The following is a 19,765-nucleotide window of genomic DNA, read 5'->3' as shown; positions in this document are numbered from 1 at the left end:
CAAACTATTAGCACAATCCTACCATTTTACTTCTCTTCTGCCTTTCCTTCCTGAAAAGAAAAAACCTGTTAGTGAAAAGAAGTTTTAACATCCATATATATATACACAATTCTTTCCATGATGCCTTCAAAATATAAAGCCTCTGTTACCAATTTAACGTAAACTCATAGAAATAGAGTCTATTTCCTTCTAGTGAAGCACATAGGCGCCTACTAATGTCAACGGGACCTTTTTGGTCAGAAAAAGGGGAGATTACAATTACAAAAATACTATTCTGCAGAAGCAACATTTTATTTAGTTTACAGCTGACAGAGGTGTGTGTGCATCTATCATTAGAAGTATTATTAAATCATGTAAATGCTACGATTTAGTGCTCTCCCAATGAATCACTTTAAGATCCTGCAAGATCCAATGATTTACTAAAACGGTAGAAGATTTTAAGATTGCCATTGTCGACTGAATTATCAATCCTAAATACTGATTTAAAAAAATCTCCCCTTAACCTGCCACTGGATCCGAGTTTATTATGGACACTTTAAAAGAATTATGTATATAATTTGTGTGACTCTTTCCATTTTGTTGTTATCTGGATCCCCACACAGCACCTAAAAGAGAAAATTCTATGTTATTTTCCTGGAAGGGAAGTTAGAAGGTGCTCAGCATTAAAAGTGCTCAGACTTGATAGACACTAAAAGATACCCTTACCCTTATGCTCTCAAATCTGGACAGGGCTCGGAGAGGCCGCAATGCCCTCAGTGTTCTGAGAGATTTCATAGCGCCCAGCTGGTCATAGTCAAGAGTTGTTGCTATCAGGCAAACAACTGAAATCTGTGCAGATTGAACGGAATTTGAGATTACTGGTCAGATGAACAAACACAGAGTAAATGGGTTTTACAGCCACAGATGATATTCACAGCCTGAATTCTTACTGACCGGGGAGTGAGAAAGGAAGCTACTTCCATACACTGTAAGCATCTCTCTGACTTTCAAGAGGAAACTACACAGATTAATTTTTGTTCCATCTTTACAACCTTTTCTATTGCCAGGAATTGAGATCTGACTGGCTACCTTATTATGTGCATTGCTCACCTTGACAAATCCTTTGTTCCTGTCTCTCTGAGGTACTTATATGGCCCCCATTACTGTAATATCTGAATGTTTTCCAGTCTTGAATGTGTTTATCTTCACCACCCCCCTGTAATGGAGGGAAATGCCATTACCCCCATTTTACAGAGGGGACAAGAAACACATCATGCAGGAGGTCTGTGATGGAGCAGGAAACTGACTCCATGTTGTCTAAGTCCCAGGCTAGAATCCTAACCCCTGGGCCATCCCTTCTCTTATAAGCTTAGCCACTTAACTACACAAAGCTGAGCAGACAGTAATCATCTCTAAATATCTCTGTGCAATGCACTCAATGTTTTAATTTTTTATAAATTGATGGTTCTATTGCACCTTTTAGACACAGCCAGCAGTATGAGAGCAGCTCCTGGAATCAATAGTGCCAGGAGCAGACACAATAGGCCAGATTCTCAGCTGGCGTAAATCAGCACAGCTGTGCTGGAAAAAGCACTGGTGTACAGCACCAAGCACTACCCACTGATACACACATTAACATGGTGTAATAGGCAAACTCACCTCACTGATTCAGCTCCTGTGGCTGGAGTGGAAGGAAGACTGATAATAAATGCTTCTGTATCATGGTGATAAGCATGATATAAAAGCTTAATAGGTAGATAGATCTGACATAGGCTGGATTTAAGTAGATAATTTTTATAGGTTCCATATATTAATTAGTGATATTTTTCTTTCCCTTTCTAAGGCTCGCTCACTTGGGATTAATGATTAACTACAGCAATCTGGCTTTTACAGGTGCGGGGCCTATGAAAAATAGTATTACTAAAACATTTAAAACTCTCTATTACATTTCTGAATTGCATTAGAATTAGTGTGGTATAAAGCTTTTACTGACACTCATTTAGGATGCTCTGTCTAGCCTGGTATTGTCTTCAGCGTTCATTAATAATGTAGCCAACCAAAACTCAGGTTTCTGAAAACTTTACAACCACAGTGTACTATATCACCAAGTAGTCTCTCATTTTCATGCTCTCTCATGCTCATGTGTAGCACTGTAAGTGTTCATTTAATATTCGTTTGCCTTTCACTCTGAGTTTCTTGAACTTTGTGGTTAAAATCTGGACCTTGATATTGCATTAACATAGAGTCAACTTCTGCTGTCCTTATTCACTCCACCCATTGACTTCAATGGGAATGTTGCCCAGCTAAGGAGAAAGGATTGTAGGATTCAGACCATGGTATTGGGCACATGTGCTGCATGCATATATAAAATAGCTTTTCAATTTGAGTCACAACATTGTAACATAACTGGCACTACTGAGGTATTCCCTGTACACTAAGGACTCCACTAGAGCAGAGATACACAGCCCTGTGAGGTGTACTGCCCCAGTAGGAATTTCAGAAGGTGTCTGGACATATTTGTACTCCTACCCCCTTTGGAAAATTTAATACTGATAATATGTCCACTGCAAGCTTCATGTGAGGTTTTTTTTGTCCAGCTAGATGGGAGAAAAGGGATGTTGCTGCTTTAAGAAATTTCTTACTATGGGTAGGAAGAAAGGGGAACATTTACAGGGATGGACAGGAAGGGAGGGAAGCAGTTGTTCCCAGGTCAGGAGAAAGTAAGTGCACGGCCCTTCCTGCTGATTGGAAGAGTGGCCCTGCAGAGGTCCTCTTTATGAGGATCAAGGTGGCAGCATAGACCCACCCTGAATATGGCAAAAGGACCAGATTCCCCCCTGATCTGGTGTGGACATTATGCTAGTTGCTCTTTTCCTTGGGGTGCGGGTGGGGGAGGACTGGGAAGGAATTTTTCCCTCACTGACAGATTGACCAAAGTGTATGTGTGGGGATTCACCTTCCCAACAGCTGGTTTGAGACCCAATGGGGTAGAGTAAGAGGATTAGGTTATAATGTCACAACTCACTACATAAAACTTGTTGTGGATGTCCAGTGCAGGTACTTGGTATGGGAGGAATTCAGGTATTGGATAACATGGATTGGAAAAGGCTTGGAAGGAAATCATTCCTTAAGGGAGCTGAGTAAAGGGGTTTTGGGGCCCCTACATCTCATATAAGGGGACGCGACTCCCCTCCTTTTCCTAGCACTGTTCAAAGAAGTTGAGGAAGAAGTTTGGGACTCCTACATCTGGTATAGCAGGGAAGTGACCAGAGGTGAAAGTAAGCCAGTACGGTCTGGTATGGCCATGCTGGACGGCACTGGCTTCCGTGGCGGGGATTTAAAGGGAGAAACCAAAAAGTTCAGGTCTCATTTAAAAAAAAATGCATTCTTACAACAAAAGGATTAAAATGCAGGGCAACTACAATCCTTTCCCCTTGTTATCTTTACCCAGAATGAGTTAAAGGCAAAACTTTTGAAAGCTTTTCTGGTCTCTGGCACAATCATAGGGCAGGGGCAAGGGAGGGATCTAGCCCCCTTCGAGTTTTGTAGGGGAGATCTACCCACCCTCGCTCCCTACTGAGCTCTTAACTGCAACAGCTTGAGTGTGATATGTGACATGGGAATGGTTGGGTCATTACAGTAACTGAATCTATTTCCCTACGTTAAGTTCTCCTCACACCTTCTATGGGTCATCTTAATTATCACTTCAAAGGTTTTTTTTCTCCTGCTGATGATAGCTCATCTCAATTGATTAGACTTTTTCTGTTGGTATGCGTACTTCCACCTTTTCATGTTCTCTGTATGTATAAATATCTCCTGTCTGTGTGTTCCATTCTATGCATCCGAAGAAGTGAGCTGTAGCCCACGAAAGCTTATGCTGAAACAAATTTGTTAGTCTCTAAGGCCACGTCCAGACTAGATATTAAAATCGATTTTAGATACGCAACTTCAGCTACGGGAATAACGTAGCTGAAGTCGAATTTCTAAAATCGAGGTACTCACCCGTCTGGACGGCGCTGCATCGATGTCCGCGGGTCTCTGTGTCGATTCCGGAACTTAGTTCGGGTTGATGGAGTTCCGGAATCGATGTAAGCGCGCTCGGGGATCGATACATCGCGTCCAGACTAGACGCGATATATCGATCCCCGAGCAATTGATTTTAACCCGCCGATGCCGCGGGTTAGTCTGGACCAGGGCTAAGGTGCCACAAGTACTCCTGTTCTTTTTGCGGATACAGACTAACAGGGCTGCTACTCTGAAATCTGTGGAGTTCAGAAGCTGTGAGCAGCACAGCCTTTGGGGCAGGGAGTTTGTTTATAAACAGAGGCAGGGTGATTAAGATAACAAAAGGCTTGTCATTGAAGTAAATTAATGATCCTGAAAGCACTGGCAGGCACTTCAGTTAAACGATAGGAAACAAAGGGTAGGAATAAAAGGTGAGAATGGAGAGAGGTATATATTCAACATACTCATAAATGATCTGAAAAAGGGGTAGGCAGTGAGGTAAAATTTGCAGATGATACAAAATTACCCAAGACAGAGATACTGGGAAGAGTTACAAAGGGTGACTGGGCAACACAATGGCAGAAGAAATTCAATGTCGATAAAAACAAAGTAATGCACATGGCAAAATATAATCCCAACTATATGTACAAATTGATGGGGTCTAAATTAGCTGGACCCATCAATAAAGAGATACTGGAGTCACTGTGGATAGTTCTCTGAAAACATCTGCTCAATGTGCAGTGGCAATTAAAAAAAGTGAACAGAATATTGGGAATCATTAGGAAAGGGAAAGATAATAAGAGGATAACATCATATTGTCTCTATATAAGTCCATGGTACGTTAACATATTGAACAGTGCATGCAGATTTGGTCACCCTATCTCAAAAAAGATACATTTGATTTGGAAAAGGTACAGAGAGGGGCAAAAGAAACGATTAGGGTTATAGAACTCTTCTGTATGAGGAGAGTGTAAAAAGACTGGGACTTTTCCGCTTCAAAAAGACATGATGAGGGAGGGATATGATAGAGGTTTATAAATCACGAAAGGAGTGGAAAAATTGAATAACAAAAGTTATGTACTCCTTCACATATCACAAGAACTACGGGTCACCCAATGAAATTAATAGGCAGGAGATTTAAAACAAACAAAAGAAACCATTTCTTCACAGTCAACGTGTAACTCTTTGCTAGGGATGTTGTGAAGGCCAAAACTATAACAGGGTTCCAATAAGAACTAGGTAAGTTAATGGAGGATAAGTCCAGCAATAACTATTAGCCAGGGTGGACAGGGATCCCACACCATGTTCTGCATGTCCCTCGCCTCTGTTTGCCAGAAGCTGGGAGTGGGCAACAGGGCAACTTGATGATTGCCTGTTCTGTTCATTCCCTCTGAAGCACCTGGCATTAGCCACTGTTGGAAGACAGGATACTGGGCTAGATGGATCATTGGTCTTACCAGTATGGCCGTTCTGATGTTCTTATATAGAACCAAGAGGTATCTGCTCCCTGTTGCAACCCACTAGACCCTGCTCTTTTCCCAGAGCTGGGATAGAAGAAGTCCTGACAGGGTCTCTCTCTCTCCATAGAGTTAGTAATAAAGTAAGAATATACATTAAAATTTTAAACTTAACCAGCGTCCATTAAGTGACTTGCCACAAGATGTCAGAACATGTTGTTATTAGAGCTGAATGGGTCTAATATTTATTTAATTTTCTTTCTTTTATAAAGGAATTAGATACAGGGCTCCTGTCAGCTAATTGCTAAGTTATCTGCCAAAAAACCTAGAGTTTTCAAGTGCCTAAGTAGCCTGAGGAATCATGGTTAAAATCCCCCACCCCCAATCTGAAATGGTGCCCCTGCCCCACATGTGCTTTATTCTCTTCTTCCCTCAGTCCCAGATTTATGGACCATAGGCTCACCTCCGCTCAAGGCAAAAGGTCCATTGTTCAAATCCTGTAAGACCAGGTTTCAGCTCAGAATGGGTTACCAGTTTCTCTAGAGTGCCACAAATGTCACCCTGAAATACATCACAGGTGCTGCTATCCTCCTGACACAGATTTGCACAGTATTAGATATCTATTCAGAGGATTAGGTCATCAAGCTGTGTGATATTTGGCAATGATTTACAAGGCTGGAATCAGTCCTCAGTTCGAGACAACTTGTCTAAATACTCTACTGTTGATTTCAAAGGTATTTGATTTCTCCCTGTCAAATTTTATTTATAGGAAAATCACTACAGCAGAGAGTTGGCTGTTTGGACTTGATTAACTGTGATCCCAAAGGCTATTAAAAAAAAATTGAACAGCTTTCAAAATCAGTGCTGACTGCCCCACATAAGCACGGCAAAAAGGAAAGTCAGTACTTTTCTAATGTGTGTTTTTCTTTTGTAAGCTTGTGAAGACCAAAGCCACTGTAGCTCACTGCCTTATATTCTGTATTATATCAGACTTACCCCCTAAATCCTGCAGGAATCTGGGAAGCACCGGTGGAGAGAATGTAAGCCCCAATTTTAACAATAGTGCACATTTTTCTAACTGTTTTAATCTTTGTATTTTATAGGCCATAGGATTTTCTAGGTAAAAATACATTTGAAAACCATGAAATATTGTAATATTATGGCACTTAGCTTACTCCTATGGAGCTTCTATGTCTCCATAAAAGTGTATCTTCATTAGGAAAAAAAACAAAAAGCATGTTGTTAACTCATGTTAGCAAACATGTGATGACTAATATGAGGTGAAATCCTAGTGATGACCAGGCAGTTTGTAGTCTTCACACATATTAGCAGGTCAAGATAAAGACTATGTGGGAACCTAGGGTTTATATAGATCTGCTAATGTGCTAACATTAAAAGCTGCCTTGGTATCCCTAAGATTTTACCTTGTATAAGTTGCCATGTGTTAGCTAACCCAAGTTAAGAACATGCTTTTTTTTTTTCCTAGAGAAGACAAGATCCAAGAGGTTAGCGTGGGATGGCGTGATTTACGTGTGGGAGTAGTGATCTACAGTGGGTCTGGACTTTAAAAGTCAATAGGAAAGAGAAAAGGGTATGCTTGAAGTTCCAGATGTGCCACATGTCCCTTTCCCCTTGCTATGCAGAGCATTCAAGTATATATTTTGAACACATATTTCTAAGGCATTTGCTTTAAAAAAAATCTTTTCAGTCCCCTTCTAAAAAAGTTGTGAGAAACAAGCAAATCTCTGTGAAGTACATATCTCTCAAGGAATTTGTTTGAATGTTTCCATCAACCAATCACATTTTAGTAGCATTGTGATGGGGTATTCATCCCCATACTAAGCCCGAAGGGGTTAAGCTGGCACAGATAAGGCCAATTAATTTCATAGGCTGCACCCAGTGGAGTCTGGCTTGACTGAAAATGACTAATGCCTCAAGGTCCAGCTGAGGGAGAAGGTGGCTAAAGTATAAAGCCAGGCAGTTTGCAGCAGAAAGGGAGCTACAGGCACTACAAATTGTGTGAGGTGCATTTATTACAACACCTACATGTGTGCAACGATGCAAGTACCAAACAAATTGATGAGGACTGCTGGGAATTCAATAGATGTAAAACTGCACATGATGTTAGAACTCTGCATGCTGTTTGACTTAGTGTGTGGATGCTGGAGTTGAAAGACAAGGAAAAGCTGAATGAAGTCAAAACTTTTAGTCATGGGAAAATTAGCTACGATGGAAAGTTGCAGGTCAAAATGTGGATTTAGGTTTATTTTTCTGAAGTTAAGGGTAAAAAAGAGACAGTAAGTATTAAAGATTAAGTGTACCAGTAGATGCATGAAAAGTAGAGTTGTTTTTGTCAGATATATACAGATGGGCCCAAAAAAGAAAAAAACAGGAAGAGTAGAGATAGCATATTATAAAATAAAATTGGGCATTAGTACATCTAAAAAAAAATCTGACTATGTAGCTGACATGACAGCTGAACTAGTAGCAATAATACTAGTATTAAATTGGATCTGAGATGGATACCCAGTCACAGCGGTCATTTTTTCGGATTCAATCTCAGGCCTTATGGCAATAAAAATGGGTGTCTCAATATGCAGAAGTGATATAATCAATGAAGTTATATGTCTAATAAGGGAGTTAGTACAGATGGGGATACATGTAGCATTAACCTGGATCCCAGCGCACAGTGGGATAATAGGGAATGAAATGGCAGACAAAGCAGCTAAAAATGCTGTAAGAAGTGGAAGGATTGACATAGAAATACCCTTGAGTAAACAAGAATTCAAAAGCCTAGTACAGAAACATTTAAATGAGGAATGGCAAAAAATTTGGATTAATGAAAAAAGAGGAAGAAGATTTTTTGAATTGTGCCCTAGAGTGGAGGATTTCGACACGTCAGTACTTGGACAGGACTAATGATGTATCTTCGTTTAGTGTACTAACTGGCCATTGTGGCTTAAACAAAAATCTTTTTTGAATAAAAGGCCACAAAGATGGACTATGTGATTTCTCTAAAGCGGAAGAAACAATTGATCACTTTCATGGGTATGTCAGGGCTTTGATAAAGGGAAAAGTTTGTTGAGGCATTCAAATGTTTTAAGGTTAAAAAAAATTACATGATGTGATTTAGTAAAAACATCGGGGAAATGGAGTCTTATTAAAAAGGTGCTCAGAGATCACCTGAAAGACACAGGGCAGAGTGAGAGGATCTAAACCGCTACGTACTGAGGAATTAGAAATGGTGGCGGCTATAAACTAGTTGTCTGCTTCGCCATAGAGAGAGAAAAAGAAAAAAAAAAGAGGAAGGGGGCTAGTTGGGCTGCTGGCTGGGCTTGAGGTGGCTATTTGCAGGGCTGCAGGCTGGCTGTGTAGACTGGGAGAGGCTGAGAGCTGGGGCTTGGGCTGGCTGGCTGAACAGAGCTGGAAATACAGGCTGAGAGGGAAAGGCTGGAAGCTATGTTGGAAATTGAGGGAGAAGAAGCAAAGGATGAGGAATGGCTTCAGATTAGGAAGAAAAAAAGAACAGAAATATCTGTATCTGAAGAAGAGGGAGCAGACAGGGATGAAAAAAAAGAGTAAGGAAAAGGATTAACATCTCATAGTTATCAAATCACTAGCTGAAAATGTAAAGATGGTAGATGTTAATCTCTTGAAAACAGTGGATTAGGCCAAGTATTGGAGGTATATTGAGAGCTAAAACAATGCAGGGTGGAGATTTAGTAGCAGAATCTACACATAGGAACAGGCTGAGAAACTTCTTTAAACTATAATTTCAGGGAAAATTAACTAATTTGCCAGCTGCCTATGACAGAAGCAAGAGGGGTAATGTATGGAGTTTCAGTAGGCACAACTGAGGATGAAATTAAAAGGGGTATAAGTGAGGACCAATTGCTGTTTGTTTAGCAACTGATTAGCAGGATTGGGGGAGAACACAAACCAGCCAAAGCTGTCCAAGGTAGAATGCTAGCCAATAGGATTAACACAGGATATCCACATTTCCCGGCCCCTCTGAGATGTTATATATATCAAAGGTCTGGGCACGTGGTGGCTCTCTATAAGGGGAAAACCAGGTGTGGTAAATGTGAAGGAGAACACTTCTATGAGAACAGAATGGAAGGAAGAGAAACAAAATGCAACAATTGGGAGGATAAGCACAGTGCAGTATACAAAGGGTTTGTGGCATCTAGGGCTGTCAAGCAATTAAAAAATAATTACAATTAATCACACTGTTAAACAATATTAAAATACCATTTATATTTTGGGGGGGGTTTCTATATTTTCAAATATAGGCTCAGCTCTGGGGGCTCCTGGCTTTAGCCCTGCTTGGGGCTTCAGCCCTTGTCGGGGCATGGGGTTCGGGGCTCCAGCTCCTCTCAGGGCATGGGGCTTCAGCCACCTAGGAAGTTGTGGGCTGGGGTGGCTCCAGATCCCACCACCACCCAGGGAACTGTGGGCAGGGATGGCTCCAGCCCCTCCGTCACCTGGGAAGCTGCGGGCTGGTGCTGCTCCAGCTCCTCTGCCGTGTTAATTTTGCATTCAGTTAATTGCAGGGATTAACTGCGATAAATTGATGGCCCTAGTGGCAGAAGAACAAGAAAGATAGATAGAGAAAACTAAAACTATCCATAAAATATCCTATGCAAAAGCAACCAAAAACATATTCACAGTGGAATGTGGAGGAGGAGGAAAATGCTCCTGAGGGAAAAGAGCAGAAGAATTACTTCTCATGTCTTGCTTACAACATTCCTGCTAATACATCACAGAATGATGTTTGGTTTTTTTTGCAAATATGTTTCACTGTTGACTCATATTTAGCTTGTGATCCACTATGACCTCCCAGAGCCCTCTCTGTAGTACTCCTTCCTAGGCAGTCATTTCCCATTTTGTATGTGTGCCACTGACTGTTCCTTCCTAAGTGGAATACTTTGTAAATGTCCTTATTGAATTTCATCCTATTTACTTCAGACCATTTCTCCAGTTTGCCCAGATCATTTTGAATTTTAATTCAGTCCTCTAAAGCACTCATAACCCCTCCCAGCTTGGCATTATCTGCAAACTTGATAAGGGTACTCTCTACACCATTATCTAAATCACTGATGAAGGTATTGAACTGATCCAGACCTAGGATGGATTCCTTTGAGACCCTATTCAATATGCCTCTCCAGCTTGACTGTGAAGCATTGATAAAAATGCTCTGGGATTGGTTTTGCTCTATGTAGGCTATAGTTTCCCTAGTTTGTTTTTGAGAAGGTCATGTGAGACAGTATCAAAAGCCTTACTAAAGTCAAGATATGCTACGTCTACCACTTCATAGATTCATAGACTTTAATGTCAGAAGGGACCATTATGATCATCTAGTCTGACCTCCTGCACAATGCAGGCCACAGAATCTCACCCATCCACTTCTATAACAACCCCCTAACCTATGTCTGAGTCATTGAAGTCCCCAAATTGTGTTTTGAAGACCTCAAGCTGCAGAGAATCCTCCAGTAAGTGACTCATGCCCCATGCTGCAGAGGAAGGCGAAAAACCTCCAGGACCTCTGCCAATCTTCCGTGGAGGAAAATTCCTTCCCGACCCCAAATATGGTGATCAGTTAAACCCTGAGCATGTGGGCACGACTCACCAGCCAGCACCCAGGAAAGAATTCTCTGTAGTAACTCAGATCCCAACCATCTAACATCCCATCACAGACCACTGGGCATACTTACCTGCTGATAATCAAAGTTCAATTGCCAAACTAATTGCCAAAATTAGGCTATCCCATCATACCATCCCCTCCATAAAATTACCAAGCTTAGTCTTGAAGCCAGATATGTCTTTTGCCTCCACTACTCCCCTTGGAAGGTCGTTCCAGAACTTCACTCCTCTAATGGTTAGAAACCTTCGTCTAATTTCAAGTTTAAACTTCCTAGTGTCCAGTTTATATCCATTTATTCTTGTGTCCACATTGGTACTAAGTTTAAATAATTCCTCTCCCTCCCTAATATTAATCCCTCTGATATATTTACAAAGAGCAATCATATCCCCCCTCAACCTTCTTTTGGTTAGGCTAAACAAGCCAAGCTCTTTGAATCTCCTTTCATAAGACAGGTTTTCCATTCCTTGGATCATCCTAGTAGCCCGTCTCTGAACCTGTTCCAGGTTGAATTCATCCTTCTTAAACATGGGAGACCAAAACTGCACACAGTATTCCATATGAGGTCTCATCAGTGCCTTATATAACGGTACTAACACCTCCTTATCTTTGCTGGAAATACCTCACCTGATACATCCTAAAACCGCATTAGCTTTTTTAACGGCCCTATCACATTGGCGGCTCATAGTCATCCTGTGATCAACCAATACTCCGAGGTCCTTCTCCTCCTCCATTACTTTCAACTGATGTGTCCCCAGTTGATAACTAAAATTCTTGTTATTAATCCCTAAATGCATGACCTTGCACTTTTCACTATTTAATTTCATCCTATTACTATTACTCCAATTTACAAGGTCATCCAGATCTTCCTGTATGATATCCCAGTCCTTCTCTGTGTTAGCAATACCTCCCAGCTTGTGTCATCCACAAACTTTATTAGCACATTCCCGCTTTGTGCACCAAGGTCAGTAATAAAAAGGTTAAATAAGTTTGGTCCGAAAACTGATCCCGGAGGAACTCCACTAGTAACCTCCTTCCAGTCTGACAGTTCACCTTTCAGTATGACCCATTGTTGTCTCCCCTTTAACCAGTTCCTTATCCACCTTTCAATTCTCATATTGATCCCCATCTTTTCCAATTTAATAATTCCCCATGTCAAATGCCTTACTGAAATTGAGGTAAATTAGATCCACTGCATTTCCTTTGTCTAAAAAATCTGTCACTTTCTCAAAGAAGGAGATCAGGTTGGTTTGGCACAATCTACCTTTAGTGAAACCATGTTGTATTTTGTCCCAATTACCATTGACCTCAATGTCCTTAACTACTTTCTCCTTCAAAATTTTTTCCAAGACCTTACATACTACAGATGTCAAACCTACAGGCCTATAGTTACTCGGATCACTTTTTTTCCCTTTCTTAAAAATAGGAACTATGTTAGCAATTCTCCAGTCATACGGTACAAGCCCTGAGTTTAATGATTCATTCAAAATTCTTGCAAATGGGCTTGCAATTTCATGTGCCAGTTCCTTTAATATTCTTGGATGAAGATTATCTGGGTCCTCCAATTTTGTCCCATTAAGCTGTTCGAGTTTGGCTTCTACCTCGGATGTGGTAATATCTACCTTCATATCCTCACTCCCATTTGTCATCCTTCTATTATCCCTAAACTCCTCATTAGCCTTATTAAAGACCGAGACAAAGTATTTATTTAGATATTGGGCCATGCCTAGATTATCCTTAACCTCCATTCCATCCTCAGTGTTTAGCGGTCCCATTTCTTTCTTTGTTTTCTTCTTCTTTATATGGCTGTAGAACCTTTTACTATTGGTTTTAATTCCCTTTGCACGGTCACCAGGGCCTGATGAAATGCATCCTAGAATACTCAAGGAGTTAATAGAGGAGGTATCTGAGCCTCTAGCTATTATCTTTGGGAAATCATGGGAGATGAGGGAGATTCCAGAAGACTGGAAGGGGGCAAATATAGTGCCCATCTATAAAAAGGGAAATAAAAACAACCCAGGAAACTACAGACCAGTTAGTTTAACTTCTGTGCCAGGGAAGATAATGGAGCAGATAATTAAAGAAATCATCTGCAAACACTTGGAAGGTGGTAAGGAGATAGGGAATAGCCAGCATGGATTTGTAAAGAACAAATCGTGTCAAACTAATCTGATAGCATTCTTTGATAGGATAACGAGCCTTGTGGATAAGGGAGAAGCGGTGGATGTGATATACCTAGACTTTAGTAAGGCATTTGATACGGTCTCGCATGATATTCTTATAGATAAACTAGGAAAGTACAATTTAGATGGGGCTACTATAAGGTGGGTGCATAACTGGCTGGATAACCGTACTCAGAGAGTAGTCATTAATGGCTCCCAATCCTGCTGGAAAGGTATAACAAGTGGCGTTCCGCAGGGATCTGTTTTGGAATCGGTTCTGTTCAATATCTTCATCAACAATTTAGATGTTGGCATAGAAAGTACACTTATTAAGTTTGCGGACAATACCAAACTGGGAGGGATTGCAACTGCTTTGGAGGACAGGGTCAAAATTCAAAATGATCTGGACAAATTGGAGAAATGGTCTGAGGTAAACAGGATGAAGTTCAATAAAGATAAATGCAAAGTGCTCCACTTAGGAAGGAACTATCATTTTCACACATACAGAATGGGAGGAGACTGTCTAGGAAGGAGTATGGCAGAAAGAGATCTAGGGGTCATAGTGGACAACAAGCTTAATATGAGTCAACAGTGTGATACTGTTGCAAAAAAAGCAAACGTGATTCTGGGATGCATTAACAGGTGTGTTGTAAACAAGACACGAGAAGTCATTCTTCCGCTTTACTCTGCGCTGGTTAGTCCTCAACTGGAGTATTGTGTCCAGTTCTGGGCACCGCATTTCAAGAAAGATGTGGAGAAACTGGAGAGGGTCCAGAGAAGAGCAACGAGAATGATTAAATGTCTTGAGAACATGACCTATGAAGGAAGGCTGAAGGAATTGGTTTTGTTTAGTTTGGAAAAGAGAAGACTGAGAGGGGACATGATAGCAGTTTTCAGGTATCTAAAAGGGTGTCATCAGGAGGAGGGAGAAAACCTGTTCACCTTAGCCTCCAATGATAGAACAAGAAGCAATGGGCTTAAACTGCAGCAAGGGAGATTTAGGTTGGACATTAGGAAAAAGTTCCTAACTGTTAGGGTAGTTAAACACTGGAATAGATTGCCTAGGGAAGTTGTGAAATCTCCATCTCTGGAGATATTTAAGAGTAGGTTAGACAAATGTCTATTAGGGATGGTCTAGACAGTATTTAGTCCTGCCATGAGGGCAGGGGACTGGACTTGATGACCTCTTGAGGTCCCTTCCAGTCTTAGAGTCTATGAGTCTATGAGTCTAACTCTACATGGCTTTTAGCCTTTCTCACTTCATCCCTACATGTTCTGACCTCAATAAGGTAGCTTTCCTTGCTAATCCCGCCCATCTTCCACTCCTTGTAGGCTTTCTGCTTTTTCTTAATCACCTCTCTGAGATGCTTGCTCATCCAGCTTGGTCTACAAGTCCTGCCTATGATTTTTTTCCCCTTTCTTGGGATGCAGGCTTCTGATAGTTTCTGAAACTTTGACTTGAAGTAATTCCAGGCCTCCTCTGCCTTTAGATCCACAAGTTCTTCAGTCCAATCCACTTCCCTAAGTAATTTCCTTAATTCTTTAAAGTTAGCTCTTTCGAAATAAAAAACCCTAGTCCCAGATCTATTTTTGTTTATCCTTCCATGTAGTTTGAACTGAATTAGCTCATGATCACTTGAACCAAGGTTGTCCCCTACAACCATTTCTCCTATGAGGCCCTCACTACTCACCAAAACCAAATCTAAAATGGCATCCCCCCTTGTTGGTTCTTCAACTACTTGGTGAAGAAATCCATCAGCTATCACATCCAGAAAAATCTGAGCCCTATTATTATTACTAGCTCTTGTCCTCCAGTCTATATCTGGGAAGTTAAAATCTCCCATGATCACACAATTCCCATAAGTGTTTACTTCATTAAAAACATTAAAGAAGTCTCTATCCATATCGAAATCAGACCCTGGTGGTCTGCAGCATACCCCAAGCACCATCTCAGGGGAGGCTCTTTCTTTCCCAATGTTATTTTTGCCCAGACAGACTCTGTCTTATCCATTCCATCACTTCTTATTTTGTTACAGTTAACCTCATCATTGATATACAATCCTACTCCACCACCTTTGCCTTTATTTCGGTCTTTCCTAAACAGCACATAGCCTTCAATACCTGTACTGACTACTATTCCACCATGCTTCTGTTATCCCTATAATATCCGGTTTCACTTCCTGCACCAGTAGCTCTAGTTTCTCCATTCTGTTACCTGGCTCCTCACATTAGTGTACAGACATCTTAATTTTTGCCGTTTGGCTTCACTGACATTCTTTATCTGGTTAGGCACAGACATTCTACCACCAGTATCACCTATTAGATTGGTATCTACATTATCCTTCCTCCTTATGTCCATTCTTCTGCCCATGGCTGTATCCTCTCTTACTTTGTTTTCTTCTCTCTCAGTGTTAAATTCCGGCATGGCGATTACCTGGATATCTCCCAACCATCTCCCCCAAATTCCTAGTTTAAAGCTCTCTTAATCAGTTGAGCAAGCCTCCATCCTAGAAGTCTATTTCCCTCCTTACTCAGGTGAAGTCCATCCCGAGAGAACAGTCCTCTTTCCATGAATGCTTCCCAGTGGCCATACATTCCAAAGTCTTCCCTATAGCACCGCTGCCTGAGCCATCTGTTGATCGCCATAATCTTGTCACACCTTTGCTGTCCTTCTCTAGGAACAGGCAGAATCCCACTGAAGATCACCCGAGCCTCGATTTCCTTAAGCATCTTCCCTTGCCTGGCATAGTCTCCCTTGATGTGTTCCAGCGAGAATCTAGCTGCATCATTCGTTCCCACATGAAGGACAATCAACGGATTCTTTCCCGCTCCCGTTAGGATCCTTTTCAGCCTTAGGTCCACATCCCGTATCTTAACACCTGGCAGACAGCACACCCTTCTGTTCTCCAGATCAGCTCTAGTTACAGGCCTGTCTATTCTTCTCAGTAAGGACTCCCCAATCACGTAGACCTGCCTTTTCCTGGTGACAGTGTGATTCTCTGGGTTCTATCCCCTGCTCCCACTGGCTGCAAGTCCTCTCGATTCCTATTTGCCCTTGCAATCCTCCGCAACCCATTCCGTATCCTCCTGGGCCTCTTATTTGGTGTTGTCTCCATTGACTCTTCTCCTCTTCCTGTAGGGCTAGCTGCTCTTCTCTTTTTCCTTTCCCTCTCACCTTCAGCGACCACCTGCTGTGCCCCTTCTTCATTTTCCAACTTTGCAAACCTGTTCTTGAGCTCTACTGCTCCTTCACTAGCCCTTCTTTTCTGCTGCCTGGTTCTCTTAGTCACATGCTTCCACCGTCCACATTCCTCACCCAGCAGTCTCCCCTCAGAATTCTTTGGTCTTGCTTCCATCTGCAAGCCTGAGATTATCCCTTCAGCCTCCTCATGTCTTTGCTCCATCATCTGCTTGAACCCCTTTCTAAACTCAACCAGAGTTTCCATCTGCATCTCCAGTCCTCGGATCTTTTCTTCCATCAGCACTATCAGGCGGCACTTCATGCAGACGAAACTCTTTTCAGGTACTGCCTTCAGGATCATGTACATGCTGCAGCTTCCACATCCAGTCATCCTCATTGTGTCTTTCACTGCTGCCTCTGTATCGGTCATAGCCTTCCCGCCTAAAAACCTGTTAGTCAAAGAAACACAAACCAAAACAAACGCCCAACAGGCACCATAACACTGGCAGACCACCACCCATTCCCTTCACTAGCCTGTCAGTTCCTCTGCCTAGGTCTCTAAGTCTCCCCCACAAACTCCCCCTGTAAACTCCCAGTGAAACTCCCCTGTTTACAGCTCTGTTTGCTGGCTGCTGTGCTGCTGCAGTTGTCTGTGCTGCTGCCTGATTGGCTGGCTACCTTTATAGGACCCCCAAGCAGGGCTCAGCTTTTCTCCCAGCACACTGCCCCTACCAGCCTCCAAACATACGAACTACAAACTACAAAAACCTCCTCCTCCAACAGAACTCCCAGTGAAACTTCCCTGTTTACAGCTCTGTTTGCTGGCTGCTGTGCCGCTGCAGTTGTCTATGCCGCTGCCTGCCTGCCTACCTTTATAGGACCCCTAAGCAGATAAGCCCCGCCCCCTAAGCAGGGCTCAGCTTCTCTCCCAGCACTTCCCTCTATCCCCAAGGCATGTTACCCCGTCAAAGAAAACTATCAGGTTGGTTTGACATGATTTGTTCTTGATAAATCCATGTTGACTGTTACATAACACCTTATTATCTTCTAGTTGTTGCAAATTTCTGTAATTCACTGGGTTGTCCTTATTCCACTTTTTATAAATTGGCACTATATTTGCCCTCTTCTAGTCCTTTGGCATCTCTCCCATCTTCCATGAGTTTTTAAAGATAATTGCTAATGGCTCAGATATCTCCTCAGTCAGCTCCTTGCATATTCTAGGATGTATTTCATCAGGCCCCACTGACTTGAAGACATTTAAATTGTTTAAGTAATTTTTAACACATTCTTTCCCTATTTTAACCTCAGATCTTACCTCCTTTTCACTGGCGTTCATTATATTAGATGCCCGATTGCTATTAACTTTTTTTTGGGTGAAAACTGAAACAAAAAGGGCATTTAGCATTTTTGCCAGCTCCACATGTCCAGTTATTGTCCCCCCTGCCCCCACTGAGTAATGGACCTACCCTGTCCTTGGTCTTCCTCTTACTTCTAAAGTATTTGTATAATGTTTTCTTGTTACCCTTTATGTCTTTGTAATTTTACCTAATTTTTACTTTTTATAGGATTCTTTTTTAATTTCAGATAATTGAAGATCTCCTGGTTAAGCCAGGGTAATCTCTTGCCATAATTCCTCTTTCCTATGCAGTGGAATGGTTTTCACTTGTGCCCTTAATAATGTCTCTTTGAAAAACTATCAACTCTCTCAAACTGTTTTTCCCCTTAGACTTGTTTCCCATGCATCTTACCTATCAGCTTCCTGAGTTTGCTAAAGTCTGTCTTCTTAAAATGCAATCTTTATTCTGCTGTTTTCCCTCTTACCATTCCTTAGAATCATGAACACTATTATTTCATGATCACTTTCACCCAAGCTGCCTTCCACCTTCAAATTCTCAACCACTTCTGCTCTATTTGCTAAAATCAAATCCAGAACAGCCTTGCCCCTACTTGATTTCCCCAACGTCTGAAATAAAAATTTATCTCCAATGTATTCCAAGAATTTGTTGGATAATCTGTACCCTGCTGTTATTTTCCCAACAGATGTCTGGGTAGTTGAAGTTCCCCATCACCAGCAAGTCCTGTGCTTTGGATGATTCTGTTAGTTGTTTAAAAAAAGCCACAGCCACTCCTTCTTCCTGGTTAGGTGGTCGATAGTAGACCCCTACCATGATATCACCTTTCTTTTTTTACCCCTTTATCAATACCCAGAGACTTTTCAACAAATTTGTCTCCTATTTACATCTCAACCTCATTTCAAGTGTATACATCTTTGATATACAAGGCAATGCCTCCTCCCTTTCTTCCCAGCCTATCCTTCCTGAGCAAGTCTCTGAGATTCTAGCTATGCCATAGCTGTGATTATTCACTAGTATTTCTAGTTCTTCCTGTTTGTTCCCCATACTTCTTGCATTAGTATACAGACATCTAAGATAGTGATTTGATTTCCCCTCTGTGTTCCCTCTTGTCTCTCCTTTGTTCCATGTTTCCTCCAGATTCTGAACTGTCAACCAGATCTCCATGTTCTTGATTTACCTGTGGGCTTTTGCCTAGTGCCCCCACCAAACCTAGTTTAAAGCCTGCCTCACTAAGTTAGCCAGTTTGTATCCAAAGATACTCTTCCTGTTTGTTGGTAGGTAATAATGTAGTTTAAACAACATGATTCTAACATTTTTTGCAGGAACATAGTCTAATAACACATGGTCAGGAATTAAAAACAACTATTTTTGAAATGGAAAACAAACCTGATGTACAAAAAAAATGGTTAGTGACAAAACTTATGTTTAGACTTCCAGGATATGATGTAATCATATGTGAAAGAGAAATAAGAGGAGGAATGTCTTAGTTATGTTGACATAGATATACAGAACTTACGTTTTGGGTACATTACTGTTGAGTTTCCTCTGCAGAACAATGGCACCTTTATACAAATCTACAAACTTTACAACCTGTGTGCAAAACTAGACAATTTAGAATTGGAAGAGTTAGCAAAGGACTCAAAGGCCCATATATTAATTGTGGAGACCTTATTAGCCATAAGGAATTATGGGGAAGCAGGAAAACTGATTATAATGGCAAACGCATGGAATAGTTCATTGAGATGCATAACCTGGCATTGCTCAATACTGGAGCACCTACTAGGTTTTATTTGCTGGATGGAGCATTTTAATATTTAGATCTGGGAATTGCAACAAGCAAGACAGCAAGTAATTGCAGTTGGGAAATCTACAAAGAAGTGATCACTTCCCTATGCTAATTACATATTAAAGCCAAAGTAATGTTGAAAACACTGAAGGAATTCCTACCTGGAGCCTTAGAAAAGGGAACTGGGGACTCTTTAAGA

General features: G+C 41.4%; 1 protein-coding gene across 4 annotated transcripts in view; it reads right to left on the bottom strand.

Annotated features, from left to right (window-relative positions):
- LOC115645407 (sodium channel protein type 5 subunit alpha-like) overlaps positions 1-19,765 on the bottom strand; it is a 382,036-nt gene that overhangs the window by 38,230 nt on the left and 324,041 nt on the right. Inside the window, exon 22 of one of the 4 annotated variants that reach the window (XM_030550011.1) lies at positions 706-828. The exons of the other annotated variants lie outside the window; for them this stretch is intronic. Within the exon in view, the coding sequence (XP_030405871.1) occupies positions 706-828 (123 nt within the window). The remainder of the gene's footprint in view (positions 1-705; positions 829-19,765) is intronic. 4 annotated transcript variants of the gene reach the window in all.

This window comes from Gopherus evgoodei, chromosome 2 (genome assembly GCF_007399415.2).
Source record: "Gopherus evgoodei ecotype Sinaloan lineage chromosome 2, rGopEvg1_v1.p, whole genome shotgun sequence".
Lineage (NCBI taxonomy): Eukaryota > Metazoa > Chordata > Testudines > Testudinidae > Gopherus > Gopherus evgoodei.
Note: the sequence above shows the minus strand (reverse complement) of the source record. Positions and strands in the feature narration are given on the sequence as shown.